The 19,257-nt window shown below is 46.0% G+C and overlaps 1 protein-coding gene across 1 annotated transcript; it reads left to right on the forward strand.

The window, feature by feature from the left end:
* Nucleotides 1-1,720: 1,720 nt before the first annotated feature.
* Nucleotides 1,721-18,235, forward strand: NAP7 (non-intrinsic ABC protein 7). Its single transcript, XM_086785623.1, has 6 exons — nt 1,721-2,101; nt 2,193-2,243; nt 2,394-2,615; nt 2,740-2,862; nt 17,613-17,789; nt 17,901-18,235. Exons 1-6 carry the CDS (start codon nt 1,796-1,798, stop codon nt 17,988-17,990), a joined length of 969 nt encoding a protein of 322 aa, XP_086641749.1. The 5' UTR covers nt 1,721-1,795; the 3' UTR covers nt 17,991-18,235.
* Nucleotides 18,236-19,257: the final 1,022 nt, after the last annotated feature.

The following is a 19,257-nucleotide window of genomic DNA, read 5'->3' on the forward strand; positions in this document are numbered from 1 at the left end:
CACAAGTAGGTCTACTAAAGAGAAGGAGACGAAGTCTAGTTTGTCTATCTGGACACCCCAGTAGGCCCATCTTACCAGAATAATTATGCCTCCATCATATTGCTTTGAAGAAAATCAATGAGCTAGAGCCACACATATATAAGAATTATTTCCACTATCATATAAATACAAGCTTATATATACAGTTAGGCTTTGCAATCACAAATTGAGAATTCTAGTCCTCTTGCAGTGGACACCAAGGATGATGTTGATATATATTGGCTCTAAGGCACCACATCGATAAAGTTCTTGCAATTTTTAGACATGAAAAACTCTACCTTGCCAACAACTGGATTGTAAGTGAAATCCTTCAAATGAGAACCTGGGGTGTTTGTCTTGGAAAAACATTTAACATTACCTGAGCTATATATGTAACTTTACCTAAACATGAAAGGAACATGTCCAAAAGCACATCATAGTTTGCATTATACCAACAATTTAGTGATAACTAGAGAATTAGCAATTGGCTTTGCATTTAGCATCGACATGGAGTATATCTAATGTATGGGTGCCCCCTCCTTCATACATTAGTTCATTTCTTAAGGATCATATTTTCCAAAGGTAGGAGTATCGAATCATACCAAACAATATAATACATTCCTTTGAATGTCTTATTGACTTCCCCAATAGCTAGTATGACCATGATACTCTTCACTTAAGCAAAAGGGCATAATCCATCTGTTCAATTGTGTTCACTTAGATCTAAGGGCAAGGTAGCTCTAAAATGCATGCCAAATGTCTTCTCTAGCAGTTTTACACCTAGAGCATTTGTCAGAGGCAATGTTTCTTTAGTGCAGTTTCTGACCAAGAGAGAGAGTACACAACATTACTTTCTATAAGAAAACTTTGACTGTCAAGTGGATAGGTAGATTCTAAAGCATAGACCATCTCCTCATATCCACATCCTACTTAAGTCTCCAAATCATAGACCATCTCCTCATATCCACATCCTACTTAAGTCTCCAAACCCTGCTAATATATATAATATATATATCTGATTTCACCATTTGAAGGTACAGACTCTTGGATCGAGGACTAATAAGAGGAGCATCACCAACCCAAAGCCAGCCCTTAAGCCAAGAAGACTCCTTGAAGAAAGTGGAAATGGTATCTTGAGCAAGATATCTCATCGAGACTTTATCTGATCTGGCAATGCCATACATAACAATACTTATCTCTCCATCCTACTAGAAGGAGACCATCCTAGAAATCAAGGGTTTTCCCTAGTAGTTGAGATACACAGCTTGCGAATGCAACATCAAAACATTGGAAAAAGCCCTAATATTTGTGATGTTGTTTTAGCATGAAAAACGTGTTTCTCTAAGAGATCACTTTTAGAAGGGACTTTGGTCGTACATGTTAGAATGAGGCTACTAGAAGCAAATATGCATATACTAATTGTTGTGGTAAAGATACATGTACCTTAGGTAGAGAGGGCTCTTTTGCATTTCCACCTCGTTGTGCTGCTTAGTGCACGATGCTTCGGCAAGTCTACTATTAGTCTAGTTAATTGTTGCTGGGCCACCTCACAATTTCCTATCTCAAATCTCTTAGTTTTGAAGGGTAATTATGCAGCCTACCCAAGGGAAAGAAAGATTTGAAGACGTTTTTAGTGAAGGTAACTTTGCCATCTCTCTCATATGTATATTTTAAATGCACACGAGAAACCGGTATATAATTTTGCACGAAGAAGAAGCCGAGCATGGTATCTTATTAAGACTTTGCAAGTTATACCTGCGTCTAATTCTGCAATACGATGGCTTGCCTCCAAGCCGCTTCTGTTTACTCCCCCACAGTGGCCGCTCGGCCCTCGTCAGTGTCCCTGCTGAGCGTTAGGCGCTCCTCCCAACCCCTCCACCTCTTCCGCGTCCGCGCTTCAACAGCAGCAGCGGCGTCGTCTGTGGCAACACACCCGCAGCAGCAGCAGCAGGACTCGTCCTCCCCCTCCTCCCACGATGGCCCGGCCAAAATTCTGCTACAGGTCCAAGGGCTCACCGCTGTTGTGGCGGACACGGGGAAGGAAATACTGCAAGGAATGGACCTTATCATTCGCGAAGGGGAGGTAGGACTGAACCGATAGTGCTGTGTGATTTCTTTGTAACTTAAGAATTCCGTGTAGACATTGCAAACTCTTTACATCTCCCTCCAAACAGGTCCATGCTATAATGGGGAAGAATGGCTCTGGCAAGAGCACTTTTTCTAAGGTAAGGATCACCAACGATGATGCTGTCGATGACGACGATGATGATGATGATGTTGTTTCTGTTGATGATGATGATTCTAGCAAGGTTTTCTTTTTTTCTGTCTCTCTCTCGTATGCTTGAAATACTAAGATTAGTTAACTGTCTGAACAGGTCCTCGTGGGGCACCCAGACTATCAAGTAACAGGTGGCACAGCAACCTTCAAGGGTGAAAACCTGTTTGAGAAGGAACCCGAAGAAAGGAGCCATGCAGGTCTTTTCATGAGCTTCCAGTCTCCAGTTGAGGTGCCTGGTGTCAGCAATATGGACTTCCTGCGCATGGCTTGCAATGCCCGGCGTGGCGCACTTGGTCTTCCCGAGCTGGGTCCTCTGGAGGTTATTAGTTTTTTTTTGACACTACTAGCTCAACCACTATGCAGTAGTGGCTTGATTTTGTGTCGGCACTTCTTAGGAATAAAGGGTTTTCTTAGGGAATATGTCTAAATTTTTGGTGTTACAGTTTTATGGATTCCTTTCCCCAAAGCTTTCAGCCCTAAACATGGATCCAACCTTTCTAGATCGCAATGTAAATGAAGGGTTTAGTGGTGGTGAGAAGAAGAGGAATGAGATCCTCCAGCTTGCGGTGAGAGGCTTCCTTCCTCTCCTTTCATATGTACAACTTTGTGCTATTTTAAACGTGTTTTCCTCTCTCTCTCTCTCTCTCTCATTTATGAGTTAGGCCTTGTAGTAAGTATTTTTGTTACTTTTTACACATGTGATCCTTGTAAGCATTCTTGTACAAGCCTAATGAAGCATCATTGTGGTGAAAAGATACCTTTGAGATAGTCTTTGACCCTCTGCTAATGAAACGGAATTGTGGTAGAAAACAACTTTTGAGAGAGCTTTTGGTGTCAAAGTGTCTCAGATTTTTGTAAGCAACGTGTATAAAATATTTGTGCAACATTGAATCCCAAAGGTTGCTTTTGATGGAAGCATCTTTAATTCACGTGGAGAATTACGATGGCTCACAAAAGATGCAGAAATGGGCACGCATTGAAGAAGTAAGGGTGGTACACATTGAAGAAGTAAGCATCATAAGGGTTGTGCCTGCCTAAGAGGCTGGCACTCAGAGAAGAGTAAAAAAACAGCAGGAAAAACAGGCTCCATTCCCAAAGGAGACAAAGCTAAAAGCACCTAACAATGAGCCTCAGTTTTGTCTTAACATGGATCCTCATAGCAAACAACTTTCTGATGTGAAGGAGGGAGTCTGTTTTAGATGAGGGTCCATGTTGCCAAAAAATGACAAGTGAAAGACAAATAATGCAAGGGATCAAGTTTCCATTATGTTTTGCAAGGAAATACTGGTTACACATTTGAGATGTACCAAGTTGTGAAGGCTAGGAGACATTGTCAAGGTAAGCTAGCTCTGTTTCTGACACATTCAGCAGGACAATGAGAAGTTCTTCTCCTTGCATTGGCCAAAGAGCATGGGCTGAAACATGAAAATAGGACAATGCTTTCATGTTCCTGGCTTGCTCATTCTCATAGTCCTTCTACCTTATGGCATTGATCAACCCATCATGCATGCAGCTACTCTACCATGTGCAAACTCTTAATCTCACAAGTCTGCTCCAACCACCATGTACATGGCCTCAATTGTGATGGCACACGCATTTGAATTGCTGGCATCACAAATGACCTCAAATAGCTCATCCTAGTGTGTCATAGCCTTTCTAAAGATATCTGACAATGGAGTTGCAACGTTGGAGATTTTATCCACATGACCTCTGTATGCTTGGGTCAAATCTAGAAATTGGCAGAGTTCGCGAATTTCTTAGTGAACTGGCCACTTTACAATATCGTTGACGGTCATAGGGTCCAAATTCCAATGCTATATCATCGTGTTCTAGGATACATCCGTGTGGCGACTGCGAGACTTGCTGCGAGTGCTCTTTCTTGGACAAGATCACGCTGTCATCAAGAAATGCAAAGACACTTCCCTATAACAGCTTGAGGACTCGCATCATCAATTTGTTGAATGATGTCAATGCATTGGTCAATCCAAACGGCATCAATGCACCTGTTTGTTTGCTTCCTGTGCTTTGCGTCTGCTTCTTGTATCCCGTTGATTTCTGCCTTGTGTTTCTCCTCCTTGTACATCACCTTCTCAGTGTGTGTGTGTGTGTGTGAGAGAGAGAGAGAGAGAGAGAGAGAGAGGGAGAGGGGTAAGATATCTTGAAGGATTTGCAAGTGCTGAATTAGGGTTTGCAGGTGCTGAATTAGGGTTTGAGAGAACGGGTTTTCTTTGCTTTTGTACATGGATTTGGATGACCCGGCTGCTGCTGTTGGTGGCATGGCTGCCAATAGCCTTAACATGGATCTTATTGAGGAGATGATTGAGAAGGATATGGGTTATGCTTCAGATGCCTCGGAGCAACAAAAACGTCAAAGGCTTGGTGTTGATGCAAGCTACACTCCGGTGAATGTTGGAGAGAATGTAGAGGAAAGTTCTCAGGTACCTTCTTCGGAGTTTGCACGTTTGCTGCAGATCACTGGTGAGCTTCTGCAAGAAAATGTGAAAGCAAATAGCGTGCAAATGGCTACAGTAGATAATGGTGGTGTGGCTGATGTATGCATGGAGACTCCTTTGTTGCTACAACATCTAGCAGATTTTCATGATCGTGCTGCTATCTTCTTCTTTACTGGGCGTATTCCGTTGTTGCCTCGTCTTAGAGCATGGTTGGGCCGCTTGGTGTCGCTTGAGGCACTTGAGGAGAGTTATGATGGTCCGAGAGGCCTTAATGAAATACCTTTTCGCACTTCGGAAGCCCGTAGGGCAGTCTTGGAGCAGGTGCCACTCTTTTTGGATGGGCAGTTGGTTCATGTGGTTCCGTGGAAGCCTATGGCAGAGTACCAAGATATGTTGCGCCAGGCTTGCCCAGTTTGGGTTGAAGTGAAACAATTCCCACCAATGTTTTGGCGTGTTTTACCAAGTCTCATGCGAGGTATCGGTGATGTCTTGGTGGTGCCTCGAATGACATCTAGAAATCGAAATCGTCTATGCATGTTGTGGGATACTGGGAGACCTAGGCCGACACATTTGCGTGTCAATATGGCTGGGCTGCAACCTTTAATGTATGAATTGAGGTGGGATACATTTGCTGGCCACTGTTTCAAATGTGGTGAGATGGGCCACTTTGTCTCCGAATGTCCTAAGAAAGAACAAGTTGCTACCAAGGATATCATTGATGGGCAGTTGCCCGTGGAAGATGAGCATGATGTTCCTTTACATGATGCCGAGCACATGGATGTACATGTGGATGTTCAGAATGAGGTTGAGCAGCCATGGGTGGAAGTACGTGGTAAAAAGACACGATTTGTTGCCCCGCGGAGAGATTTCTCAGATGCTGTTTGGCAGGGGCCTTTGCGTACTCATCAGGGGTCCTTACATACATATGCTCGTCGCCCTTTGGGCTCAGGTGCCCAGCAATAAAGCAGAATTGAGAGGCCGGGAGGCCAACTTTCTCAGGGTACAGGGGCTCTTGGGGTGGATAGAGTAGAACGCTATCCTATTAGAAGTCGCCTAACAAAAGCAGCACAACAACAATTGCCTCTTGTGTTTGGTTCGAAGGGTGAGGTTATCTCGCCATGGGATGGTCATTACCCTTCGGCACGTGCTCGGGAACTCCAAGGGCAGTCTGAGATCACAAATACCATGTCTAAAAATGCAATGCTTCAAAAGGTTCGTGATTTGGCAGATTGTCCTGGGCCTAGTACACGGCCTTGTTGATTCCTTTTCTAGGAAGGCTTATGAAAATTGTACAATGGAATGTAAAGGGTATTTCTTTGCGCCAAAAGCAGTTCAGGCTTTGGCGTACAACTTTTTGTCATGGTTGGGATGTTTTGTGTGCAGTTGAACATAAGCATCATAAGTTGGTTGGCAAAGCCTATGTATATAAGGCGTTTCATGTTTTCTACCGCAGACATCCTGCTTCGCAGTCAGGTGTTATGTTTGCTGTTCGTTCGCAGTTTCAGCCTTCTCTTGTGATTCAAGATGTTCATGGAAGATTTTAGTGATTCAGATTGTTTGGGATGATATGCCTTTATGGTTGTTAGGGGTGTATGCTCCAAATATTGCTCGTGCACGCCGTTTGCTGTGGAATGACTTGTGTGCTCTTTCAATCTCTCATCTTGGCTTTGTGATGGGAGACTTTAATATGTGTGTCTCCAGGGAGCAAGCCACGTCGCCTCTTTCTGTAATGGATGGCCCGGAGAGAATGGCGTGGGAAGCTTTTGCAACAAGGTCGCTAAAACAAGACATGTGGTCTTGGTTGCATCGAGATAAAAGGGGTTACACTTATGCCTCACAACAGTTTCGGGGCTCTCCACAAGAGTGTATATGGCTGATTATCATGCTTGGCCAGTGTTTCTTACCAACACTTGGAAATCAGCGCGGCATTATGGTCTTGCTAATGCCTCTATACAAAAACAGCATGTGGCTCTTCTTGAGTCGCTTTTAAAGGGTTTGCAAGCGTTCATGTTTACTGACTCTATGGATGCTGAAGTTGTGGATGCCATAGAATGGCTGAAAAAGGAGCTATCTAGGGTGCAGGAAGCACAATATGTTCGCTTTAAACTATTTGCACGTCTTGATGCTTTGCGGGATGCTAACTGTCAATCTCATCGCTTCTATGATAAGTTGCATCAAAAACATATGCGTGAGAATATTGTTAGGTTGATGGATGCCCAAGGCAACCTTGTTACTCAACCTTCTAAGGTTGTTCAGCATTGCATCAGGTTTTATGAAGATTTGCTTGCCCCTCGAGAGGATGTCTCGCCGGCTATCCTAGCTGCAAGGGAGTCATTGTTTGTTGAAGTACGATATCAAGTTGACCCTGATGTGGCGGTTCAGCTTGATGCTCCTGTTACTCAAGGGGAAGTGAAAGCTGTTCTCTCCAAACTTCCCATGGGAAAGAGCCCTGGTTGGGATGGTTTGACAAATGAGTTTTTCTGAAAATATGCTGATCAGCTTGCAGAGCCTTTGACACTTATTTGTCAAAGGGTTTGGGATGAGGGATATATGCCTGCTGATTGGAAGTTGGGCATACTTCGTTTGTTGCCGAAAGTCCCTTCGCCTACTTCTTTGGCTCAATGGCACCCGATCTCACTTATGGGTATTATGTATAAAATCTTTACAAAGATTTTTACCAATCACTTGCAGAAGGTGCTTCCTACTCTTATTCATCCATATCAATATGGATTTGCGCATGGCAGGAATATTTTGCATAATATTCTTAATGTTCAAATTGGAGTGGATTATGCCAAGGCAAAGAAGCAAGAGATTGTGATGGTGCAGCTGGATCTTGAAAAAGCTTTTGATCATGTCCGCTGGTCTTTTCTTTCTCAGTTAATGACAGCCATGGGCTTTGGTCCCAAAATGGCTTATTTGGTGCATTTACTTGGCTCTGGCTATATCACGCGGATTATGCTCAATGGAGGGCTTTCGGATGGTATTTCTCTCACCCGTTCTCTCCGGCAGGGCTGTCCTCTTAGCCCTCTTTTCTTTGCCATTGCCACTCATCCTATGTTATCTCGCCTAGATGCTATGGCATTGCATGGTGAAGTGGTTGGTTTGCATCTCCCTCATGGCAAGCAATTGGTTGCTGAAGCCCTTGTGGATGACACTTATGTTTCTCAGGGCCGAAAAAGCCAATATAGATCAAGCAATGGAAGCTTGGAATAATTTTGCATTGGCTTTTGGGCTGAAAATAAATTCAACAAAATCAGTCCTCATTGTATGCACGGAATTTGATCTTGAGGCATTAGGGTGGCAAGGCCGTGTGGTGCATACAGGAGACATTGTTCGTCATCTTGGGTATCCGGTGGGTGTGGATGTGGACCCCCAAGCGCTTCTTGCTTGGATTTGTGCTCGGATCTCGGATAAATTTGTGTATTGGAAAGCTCAAGGGTGGCCTATGCACGTGAGGGTTAAGGTAGCTCAGGTTATTATGCTTAGCATGATTTCTTATTTTTTGCCTTTGCTACCTTGGATGCACAAATCTCTTCTCCGTTTGGTTGCTTCCATTCTTTTTATGCTGTGGAAGAGACAAGGAAATATTATGGGTCAAACATGGATAGCTTGGAATCACATTACGACGCCCAAAAGAATGGGTGGGGCTGTGTTTGCAGGAGCAGCCTTGGGTATTCATGGCTCGTGAGTTGATTGAGTTGGAGGGATTGTCACATGGACGGACACGTGTGCAGGCTTCATGGTGGGACATTGTGAATGCGGCTCATCCTATCCGTATTCGCTCATCTCACATTTTATCACATATTCTCCTTTCTTGGCATGAAGTTCTACTATTGACTCGGTGGGATCCTGGTCATGAAAGACTACTTTTGAACTCTTTGCAGTTCGAAACATTTGTGGAGTCGCGTGTCATTGTTTGGCCAGACAGAGATGCTTCACGCATACGATTCAACCGCATGGTCAGGTTAGGCTTGGTTAGAATCCGAGGTGCTGTGATACCTGGTCGTGACAGGCCATATTCGTTTCGTCGTATTCGGCAGTTCCTCGGACATTTCAGCCACTATGGGTTGACATCATGCATGTAGTTGAGCCTTTTACTCCATTGCCTCGGCCATTTGCAGATCAGCCTTGGCTTGATTGGGCACTATGTAAATCTGGTGACTTGATATCACTTTCAGCTAACCAGGTCTATCATAAGCTCGTATCAGAGAAAGATTGGGTTTCAGCCAAGGCCAATAAGGTGTGGGGATTGCACAAGTCTAAATCATGGTGGCAGAAAACTCTTATGCGTGGTTGGCAGTCTAAACTCCCTTACCAAGGTAAGGTTTTCATTTGGAGAATGTTGGTGGGAGGATTACCTACACGGGATCAGCTCAGCCGTCGTAAAATTACATTGGTCTCTTGCTTCTTCCGCACGACATGCACTGAAACAGTTATGCATATGTTCATGAGTTGTCCAGTGGCCCGTCAGATTTGGTCTTTTGTCTCTCGCGTTTGGGAGGCAGTAGAGAGGTCTACTGTTTCGGCTCATCAGTGAATATTTGGGATTTGTCCTCAAGTCATTACTTCGGACAGTCACCTTGTGATATTCCATTTCCTTAGATGGACAGGACTTTGGCATATTTGGACTACACGGAATGGATTCATCTTTGATTCCTTGTCTGGAATACATGGGCACATTCTACGTATCCGCGGTTTGCTGCTTTGGCAGTTTTCTTCTCTTCTCTCAGCTCAGCTACTGGATGCAGATGTTATTTCGTTATGGTCTACGGTGGCTCGGCTGGCTCATCTTTCATGCTTTTGTCTGGGATGCTTATTTGGCTAGGAGGCTTTCTTATTAGTGTACAGGTTTGCATGGTCATGATCCTTTAGAGGATCTTTTGTGGGGTTTTTTTTGGGGCCATAGGTTCTGTGTGAGCCATGTGGCTGATGTACATTTTTACATATAATATAAAACACCATTTCACGAAAAAAAAAAAAGAGAGAGGTGTGAACTGTCGAGAGAGGAGGAGAGTTGACAGTGGCAAGAGAGAAACAAGTAATTGCATGTACAATGTAATGCTTGTATTGATGTGCTAAACTTTACAAAAGTACAATGCTTTTTGTAGGCCAAGAAAGTAGCCTTACCTTTTGAAACATACATAGGACACATGTCATACACATAGAAATCTAGTGACATGTGGCAACTTATCTTATCCAGACATGAGGGGGTGTTCACACCTAAGCAAGTGTTTGTCACCATTTGGCCCCCTATTTCGTGCCAAGGTACGGGAGGCCAGGGAGCTTCGTGTCGCCCGTACTATTGAGGTCGGGCCTCGTGTCACCTGTAGTGTGGCTAGGATGTGGAACCCACTATCAGGGATCTCAGTTTAGGCTTCCCACTGAGTCAATTCCGTTCTCGGGAAGACCTGCTATTTATAGGTTCTAGGAAACGGGAGATATATCCATTGAATAATGCATGTGCACACATCTTTGCTTGCTTGAAACTGATTTTGCATGACTTGTTTTCGTGTGACTGCCTGTTATGACGTGTCTAGTTCATGGGCAGGGATGCCCACCCGTGATCTGCACGAGTGCCCTATATTTTGACATGGTTTGTGGCATGTGAACGTGTGGTAAGTATTAATCTAAACCTTTTTTTATTATTATAAAGGTTTTATAACCTTAGCTGTTCCCACTCATTAAAGTTGGGCAGCACCGGCCCCAGGCCAGTGCCGTGGGCCCAAGGGACCCATGTATGGGCAGCCCAACCATTGGGCACCCTCGTCCATGTAAACACATATTAGTGTGTGGGCACTAAAAGGAGGTGCCCACCATTAAATTTGGGCTGTGCAGCATGGCACAAGGTGAATGGACCCCCTTTTCCACCTCTTCCACCAACCTCTCCCACGATTGCGGCTCTCTCTTTCACCCGTTTGGAAGTTGGCACATCATCTGTCTCACTAAAATCTGCAGTCAACCATCACTCAAGGGATCTCATTGTTGCCGTACAGCTGCACCTTCTATACTGGCTGTACCTGACAGCACCTTCTGTACCAGCTGTTGTACTTGCTGCAGTACTGTTGTACCCGACTGTTGAACTGTACTGTACCTGTTGTACCCAACTGCTGAACTGAACTGCACTGGTGCTGCTGTACATGCTGTACCCGACTGCTGTACTTTGCTGAAAACCGTACTGTACCTGCTGAACAGGCTGGAAACCCTACTGTGCCTGCAAGTACACCTTCTGGAAACCCTACTGTACCTGCAAGTACACCTGCTGGAAAACTCTTCTGTATCTGCAGTACCTGCTGAAACCCTACTGTACCTGCAACTACACTTGTTGAAACTCTACTGTACCTGCAAATACATCTGTTGGAAACCCTATTGTACTTGTAATACCGGCTGGAAACCCTACTGTATCTGCAGTACTTGCTGAAACCCTACTGTACCTGCAAGTACACCTGTTGGAAGACATATTGTACCTCATAGTCACAGGGGACGGAAGGGACGGGTGCTTGGAACGGAGGGACGCCGAAACGGGACGGACCGGCGACGGGAACGGCAGGGAACGGACGGGCGTCCCCTAAGAAGCATTTCTCACAGGGGACGGCGACGGGGACGCCGGTGGGGGACGGTTCTGTGAGGGGACGGCAGGGAGCCATTTGCGCGTTTTTCTGCCGTTGCGCCCGCCGTTTATAGCCGTTGCAGTTGCCGTTTCCAGCCGTTTCCAGTCGCCGCTTGCTTGGGCCTTGGCCCTTGAGCCTTTGAGGCTTGGCCCTCTCTCTCTCTCTCTCTCTCTCTTGCCCTTGAGGCTTGCCTCTCTCTCTTGCCTATCTATATAAGAACAAGCCTTCCTACAAGGCTACAAGCACACACAACTTTCAAGCTTTCAAGCTTCTTCTAGCTTCCAACTTCCAAGTTCCAAGCCTCTCACACAAGGCCCGCGGGCCGCCGCCCTACTATCTAGACTCTCTCTCTCTCTCTCTCTCTCTCCCTCAAGCCTCTTGAGTCTTGAGTCTTCCAACTTTCAAGCCTCTAGGCTCTAGGCCTCTCTCTCTCTCTCTCTCTCTCTCTCTCTCTCTCTCTCTCTCTCTCATTCCTCAAGGCTCAAGAGTCAAGCCATCTTCAACCATGGCATCCTCCTCACGTGCCGGGGCTTCCCGTAGAAGGACAATGGGATGGACATGGTGGGAGGAGGTTAACTACACCCCATCCGCTCATGGAGGCGGTTCTCGGCCATGGGTATGCAAGCTTTGCCCGTACCGGCGAACGGGTGGCGCCGACAAAGTGCGAGCCCACCTCTTGCATGAGAGTCGGCATGAGGTGAGGTTTTGCACGAATGTCACGCCCGAGAAGAGACGGGAACTTCTTGACAAGCTTAGCGTCTACGAGGCGAGCGAAGCGACAAGGACGACACCACGAGTGGCCGTGGATCCCGCGACGATGCGGAGAGGAACTCAAGCCTCTACAATGGAGTCATGTGGTGGATCGGGATCATGCACACCATCACCTTCACCATCAAGTCGCAATGTTACTCCATCCACGACGCCGGCACCCTCCATCTCCACAGCCTCTCAACCATTACGTGGCCCACGACGACAATCTACACTTGGGGAGAATTGGAACCCCAAGTTGGAGGAGGTGGACATGGCGGTGGCCCGCTTCTTCTTCCACGACCACATTGCCTTTCAAGTGGCTAGGTAAGTGCAATCGATCATTGCCAATTCATCATTCATGTTTTCATCATCCTAGTCCCCTTCTCAATAGTAAATTACTTTCTTGAATAGGTCGGAATACTTCAAGGTCATGGTTAAGAAGATTCGGGAGTATGGCTCAACCTATACGTCCCCCTCATCCGAGAGCTTGTGCACTACATTGCTCGAGAAGGAGAAGCGCATTGTAGAGTAAGTGGCCGACAACACAAAGTGGCAATGGGAGAGGAACGGAGTCTCCCTCATTGTGGATGGATGGAGTGACACCCGCAAGAGGAGTATTCACGGCATGGTTGCATATTCCCGCGGAGAGATGTACTTCATCTCATCTCATGATGCATCCGGCACTGGGAAGAGCGTGGATGTGCTTGCGGCGGAGTGGGCTACCACCATGGAGATCGTTGGCCCCGAGCATGTAGTGGGCTTTGTTGCGAATGGGGAGCCTTTCAATAGGGCGGTAGGAGCTATGGACATGTCACGGTGTCCTTTTGTATGGCTCATTGCCTAAACAACCTCCTCAAGGACATCGGGGCATTACCATGGATCAGCCCGCTCATTGAGGAGGCCAACACCATGGTCTCCTTTGTCCTCAACCACCAAAGACTTCGGCATGAGTTCAACAAGAGGTCTTGTCTTTCTCTCCTCAAATATTCCGACACCCGGTTTGCCTACAACTTTCTCATGTTGGGCCGGTTGAAGGATTGTAGCGGTGCTTTGAGGGGGCTTTTCCTTAGGGACGAGTTTGTCGCCATGCAAGAGTCCTATACAAACACTGGCCAAGAGTGTAGGCTACGAGCGGATGACGCCTCTTGGTGGGAGCATGTGAAGGCCACAAATGCTATGGTGATGCCCATAGTCCACCTATTGAGGATTGTAGACGCTATGCAACCATGCATAGGCAAGGTCTACGAGGCCATGGATCGCATGATAGAGAAGTTGAAAGACTTCGTGCCTGACGAAGACAGATACGAGGAGATCCATGCCTTGTGTCTAGGAAGGTGGAATTCCTACTACTCTCCATTGCATGCAGCAGCTTATGTGGTGGACCCAGAATTCCAAGGCAACAAGCAGGAGAGCGACCGGGAGGTGAGCGCTGGATGAGGATCATCTTGGATCGTCTTGTGCCTGATGCATTGGTTAGGCGCAAGATCAGGGACCAGCTTTCGATGTACAGGTCATTTCATGGCTCCTATGGTTGTCATGATGCACAGGTTGACCGCTCCAAAGTTGGTGCCTGAGCATCGGTTAGGCGCAAGATCAGGGACCAGCTTTTGATGTACAGGTCATTTCATGACATTCGTGCAAAACCTCACCTCATGCCCATTCTCATGCAAGAGGTGGGCTCGCACTTTGTCGGCGCCACCCGTTCGCCGGTACAGGCAAAGCTTGCATACCCATGGCCGAGAACCGCCTCCATGAGCGGATAGGGTGTAGTTTACCTCCTCCCACCATGTCCATCCCGTTGTCCTTCTACGGGAAGCCCCGGCACGTGAGGAGGATGCCATGGTTGAAGATGGCTTGACTCTTGAGCCTTGAGGAGAGAGAGAGAGAGAGAGAGAGAGAGAGAGAGAGAGAGAGTCTAGATAGTAGGGTGGCGGCCCGCGGGCCTTGTGTGAGAGGCTTGGAACTTGGAAGTTGGAAGTTAGAAGAAGCTTGAAAGCTTGAAAGTTGTGTGTGCTTGTAGCCTTGTAGAGGCTTGTTCTTATATAGATAGGCAAGAGAGAGAGGCAAGCCTCAAGGGCAAGAGAGAGAGAGAGAGAGAGAGAGAGAGGGCCAAGCCTCAAAGGCTCAAGGGCCAAGGCCCAAGCAAGCAGCGGCTGGAAACGGCGACTGCAACGGCTATAAACGGCGGGCGCAACAGCAAAAAAACGCGCAAACGGCTCTCTGCCGTCCCCTTACAGAACCGTCCCCCACCGGCGTCCCCGTCGTCGTCCCCTGTGAGACACGCTTCTTAGGGGACGTCCGTCCGCCCCCTGTCATTCCTGTCGCCGGTCCGTCCCGTTTCGGCGTCCCTCCGTTCCAAGCACTCGTCCCTTCCGTCCCCTGTGACTATGATTAGAGCTGAAGTTGCGCTTTGTAAGCCCATCGAGGCGTGTAGACAGACTCAACCACGTGTCCAAGAGATAACGATATAGAGAGGGGAGAGAGAGAAGGGAATAGGGATCTTGTATAGTATACCACACCCAGGGGAATAGGCCCCGTCCCCTTTCAGGAATTTATTCAGGAACAATCCACGGGCACGTTGGCCAGGATCAATATAATCAATGAATACAAAAGTAAACAAATATGCCGACGTAGAATCCCTAAGTTGAAGTCGGTGTCGAGGCACGAGATCTCTGATGCCGAGCACACGACGAGGATGACCCACAAGAATCTCTCACTAGGCTAGTACTAGATTCAATATCCAGATCCAAATCCAAGTCCAAGTCTAGATCCAAATGCAAATGCAAATGCAAATCCAAATCCAGTTCCAAGTTCTAGATCCGAGTCCGAGTCCGAGTTCCAAATCCAAGTCCAAGTCCAAGTTCTAGATCCAAGTTCTAGTTCCAATCCAAGTCCGAGTCCAAGTTCCAAATCCAAGTCCAAGTCCAAGTTCCAGATCCAAGTTCTAGTTTCAATCCAAATCCAAGTCCAAGTTCCAATCCAAGTTCAAGTTCAAGTATCACTTGCTTATCCCATGAATAATCTCCACAACTCCTATAGCCTTGTCGATGAAAGAAACCATGGAAAAGCTCTTTCTCGCAAGAAAACGGATATAAAACCTGTTTTAATGATTTTCGGGCGATAAAAACCTCCAAAAAGCAAATTTTAGGGTTTTTGGAGCAGTTTTAAGGTTTCTGAAATTTTGTCCGTACAGCTCCGCATGGCTGTACAGATCTGTACAATTGTACAGACATGTGATGGCGTGGCACTATAGCCGATGGAGGCAATCTGAAATCAGTGGGCAACGATGAAAAACTCCATGGTTTGGTTCATGATCAAGTAGATGATGATGGAGAAGATGATCTCCATGCTTCAACTTAGATGGCAACGCGATGAAGAGGTTCTTCTTCAACTTGATGTTCAAAAGAGAGGCTCATGCTTCTTTTATACTCGGGGAAGCCTCCAAAAAGTGATGCTTTTGCCTTTTACTTTGCTTTTGGTCTTTTTAATTACTCAATTTTAGTTAAAAGTTCTTGATTTGTTTTTCTAGCTTTAGGGCCTTGCTTTTTGGCCTTGGAGTTGCTTTTTGAAAAAGCGGCTTTTAGCTTTTTGGTTCGGCTCAGTCTCCTCTTTCCAATGGTCCCCTTGGCTCGCGATCAACCTTGTTTGACTTTTTGCTTTTTCTTGCTTTTTGACCAAAATTGGTGCCTTATGGACCCTGTTCAAGAGGCAGCCAACTATTGCCTTGTCGTCTACAGAGGCAGAGTACCGGGCTGCTTGTGGTGCTGTTTGCGAGGTGGTGCGGTTGCAGAGGTTACTTGGTGAGATTGGGTTTCCACAGGAGCCCACGGTCATCTAGAGTCACTTTGTTCGTGAGAAGTTTTTTGCTGATGACATCTTGCTAGAGTTTTGTTTGACGAAGGACAATGCGGCAGACCCCTTCACGAAGTCTCTACCTCAGGCTACGCTCCAGCAGCACTCTAGCTCACTGGGGTTGGTTCTACATCCAGGAGCTGAGAGGGGTTGTTAGCAATCATCTCCTGTCGGTACATTATCTCACAGAGGGCCTTTGTTGTGGGTGTGCCCGCCCTGTACCTTTCATTTTTCCCCATCTCCCCGTATTTTTTCCCTGTTTTCTGTGGTCGTGGGGCAGTAGATGCTGGCCGACTATGCTCAGTTTTGGCCAACTGGATTTTATCTGGCCGACTCTCATTTTTCTGGTTGTGAGCAGTTGGGACTGCTGCTGGCCTGTTTTGGACTGGCCAACCAGCAGTCCTGGACCATATATATATAGTGGGGCTGCCCCTCACACTCCATTGTATTGGGTATTGTGTACCGGATCTTGCATATAGTGCAGCGTTCACACAGCTTCACTCTCTCTCTTCTGCGTTTTCTCTTCCACACACAATTCAGTGTTTTCCAGGCTGGTGGATCTCTTGCGTTTGCTCATCTTCATGTTGGTGTCTTGCTACGGTGTGCTCTCAGCAGTTTGCCTCATCTTCGCTGTGCATTCCGACAAAGGCAGGGTGGTCAGAGAGGGAGGAAGGGACAGAGGCATGAAGTGGAAACAGGGACACCCAGAGGTGGGACGTGAAGGGGCAGAGAATGGAACTAAAGGGGGGGCAGGGTGTGTGTGAAGGGGGGTTGGGGGGGGGTGGGAGCAGGTGGAAGAGGTGAGGAGAAGAGGTGACAGAGAAGGGGGGTTGGTAGGAGAAAAAGAAAAAACGGGGCAGGGAGCGGTCGTGAGAAGGAGAGGTGGCAGAGAAGAGGGTCTACGTGAAGATTAGAGAAAAGGGGGGGGGGGGTGGAAAGAGGCTGTACAATGCCCAAAGAAGCCGGTGGAGGGCAGGGGATGGTGCACAGAAATGGGATCAAAGTACTATTTTAGAAGTTTTGGGGGATCAAAGTACCAAAAACAAAAACTTTGAAAATGAAGATCTAACATGGAAATGAGTTTTTATAAAGTGAACGGTAAGAGAAAGAAGACTCCAAACATGCAACTTATTGCAGTATTTTTTCTCAAAAGTGATCTTCAAGGACATCAGTTTATTCATCTCCTTGTTGACACCTCACCGACCCTTAACAGCCCCTGTATGTGGCCACTGACAGCATCTCTTACATAGTACATCTTTCACCTTTTACATTCATCCTCACTTTTACATAGTGCAACTTTCACCTTTTACATTCATCCTCTCTTTTAACCATCAGACAACACATCTGATGTTTCACGCATAAAACCAGACCACACAATTACTGCCCTTGATCTAAACAGGGTGCATCACCACAAATCCCAACACAAGTGAACAAAGCCAAGGCCTGATCTGGGTCCTTCCACGTGTTGGAATCCCCTGTTAATTAGTCAACTAACTCATCAATCAAGTTTAGCCCTAATTGTCTCTATTAGAGCATTTGTCCTTTTTCATATGGATGCCTGTTTAATTATGACCTTCGGGTACATGCTCGAGTAAAATTCGCTAAAATCAATTTGAGTTTTTTTTTTCCAATGACTGTGTGCTCATAATACAGGTGCTTGAGGCTGATCTAGCTATACTGGATGAAATTGATTCTGGGCTTGATGTGGATGCACTTGGTGATGTGGCCAATGCTGTGAATGGGCTACAGAAATCCAGCAATGCCATCTTAATGATTACCCATTATCAGCGGCTGCTAGATTACATTAAACCTACATTTGTTCATATCATGGTTAGCTCTTGTTCTTATCGTATAGTAAAAAGCCCTTTTATTGCAACTAACGAGTAAAGTTGTGATGATTCTGGTATGTCACTAAAGCTCTCCATTGACTTGGTGGATCAGGAAAATGGGCGGATAATCAAGACAGGAGATGCTCTTCTTGCCAAGCAGCTAGAGGTCGGTGGATATAAAGCCATTCGGGGTGAGCTGTAAAACTGGGGGATGCGTGGTTGTCTAGATGCAAACCTAGATGTGCTGCAGGCTAATATGGTCATGCAGCAGAGAGCAGCATTGCCCCATTGTTCGTGTCCCATCCCCTGCAATTGTAGTCACAACGCTACTATTGAAGCTGTTCCTTCTTTTGTATAACAACAAATTTTGTTTATGTGCAAGAAAATAGAAATAAAAACTAATCCACTAGGCCTTGCATGGGTTAAGTGGTATTTTGAAGAGGTTAACATTGTGAAAAGTACTGGTTTACATGCTGATGTGTTGCAATGATTTACGAGCTGACTTCTACACATGATAATTTGAGGTTAGGTTTCATTGTAATATTCCACATTTGTAGAGCGGCCTTCTCTTGCCCTGCCTTGAATGCATACATCTGGTTGTTGTTTTTTTTTTGGGGGGCTATTTCAGTCCAAAATTAATCATGTACTTCCTATTGGCGAATTTTTGTTTGAACCCTGCAGACAAAGGAAAGTGCCATAGGGATTTTGGAATCTCCTCAAGGTTGGGATAACTAGCAACATGAGAAATGGAAGACACGCCTTAACAAAAAAATTCTGGTAGTTACAAAGAATCCTTTTGGGTAGCCATGAAAAGTGGAACCCTTTTAACTTATGGTAAGAAGAAGATGCAAGCATTGAAAGTGACGAGATGGGAATACCTAGTCTAAAAACATGTGCGCCCTTGAAGAAGATAGAAAGATGGAATTCACCATAAAGGAGGTGGAAAGTGTATGGAGAGTACTGAAAGATTCAAACGAGGAGAAACCTTCTATCATCATATGCAAAACAATAGAAGCACGTCTTGAGATTTCTGGAATAGATGCACGCATGCCTACATAAATTACCCAACTAAAGGTGGAAGAAAGGAAAGTCCTAATGATGACGATACTAGAAGTCCAAGATAAGGATAAATATGCAGTTGGGGTTTGGAGTCGAGAGGATTAAATGACGGTACATTGTCGGTATAGTGCATGTGGCATTGTCCAATGGGATTTGTACTTGGAGCTTGGAATTTGGAAATTCAGTGAGACACTTGGGAGAGAGGTCCTTTTCTACTTAGGAAGAGGACACTACCCCCACTACAAGTTGCAGTTGGTTCTTCGATTATTAATATACAAGAGACACGTAGGAGTACAGACTAAGGAGGGGGAGTCTTGTCACTCCTTTCTAAATGATATTCATGGTGAAGGAGGATGTAAATGTACAATACAAGCGGGTGGAGATCAAGGAGGGAGCTACCCAAGCAATTT

This window comes from Cibotium barometz, chromosome 4 (genome assembly GCF_041138505.1).
Source record: "Cibotium barometz isolate CiBa-2024 chromosome 4, ASM4113850v1, whole genome shotgun sequence".
NCBI classification, from domain to species: domain Eukaryota; kingdom Viridiplantae; phylum Streptophyta; class Polypodiopsida; order Cyatheales; family Cibotiaceae; genus Cibotium; species Cibotium barometz.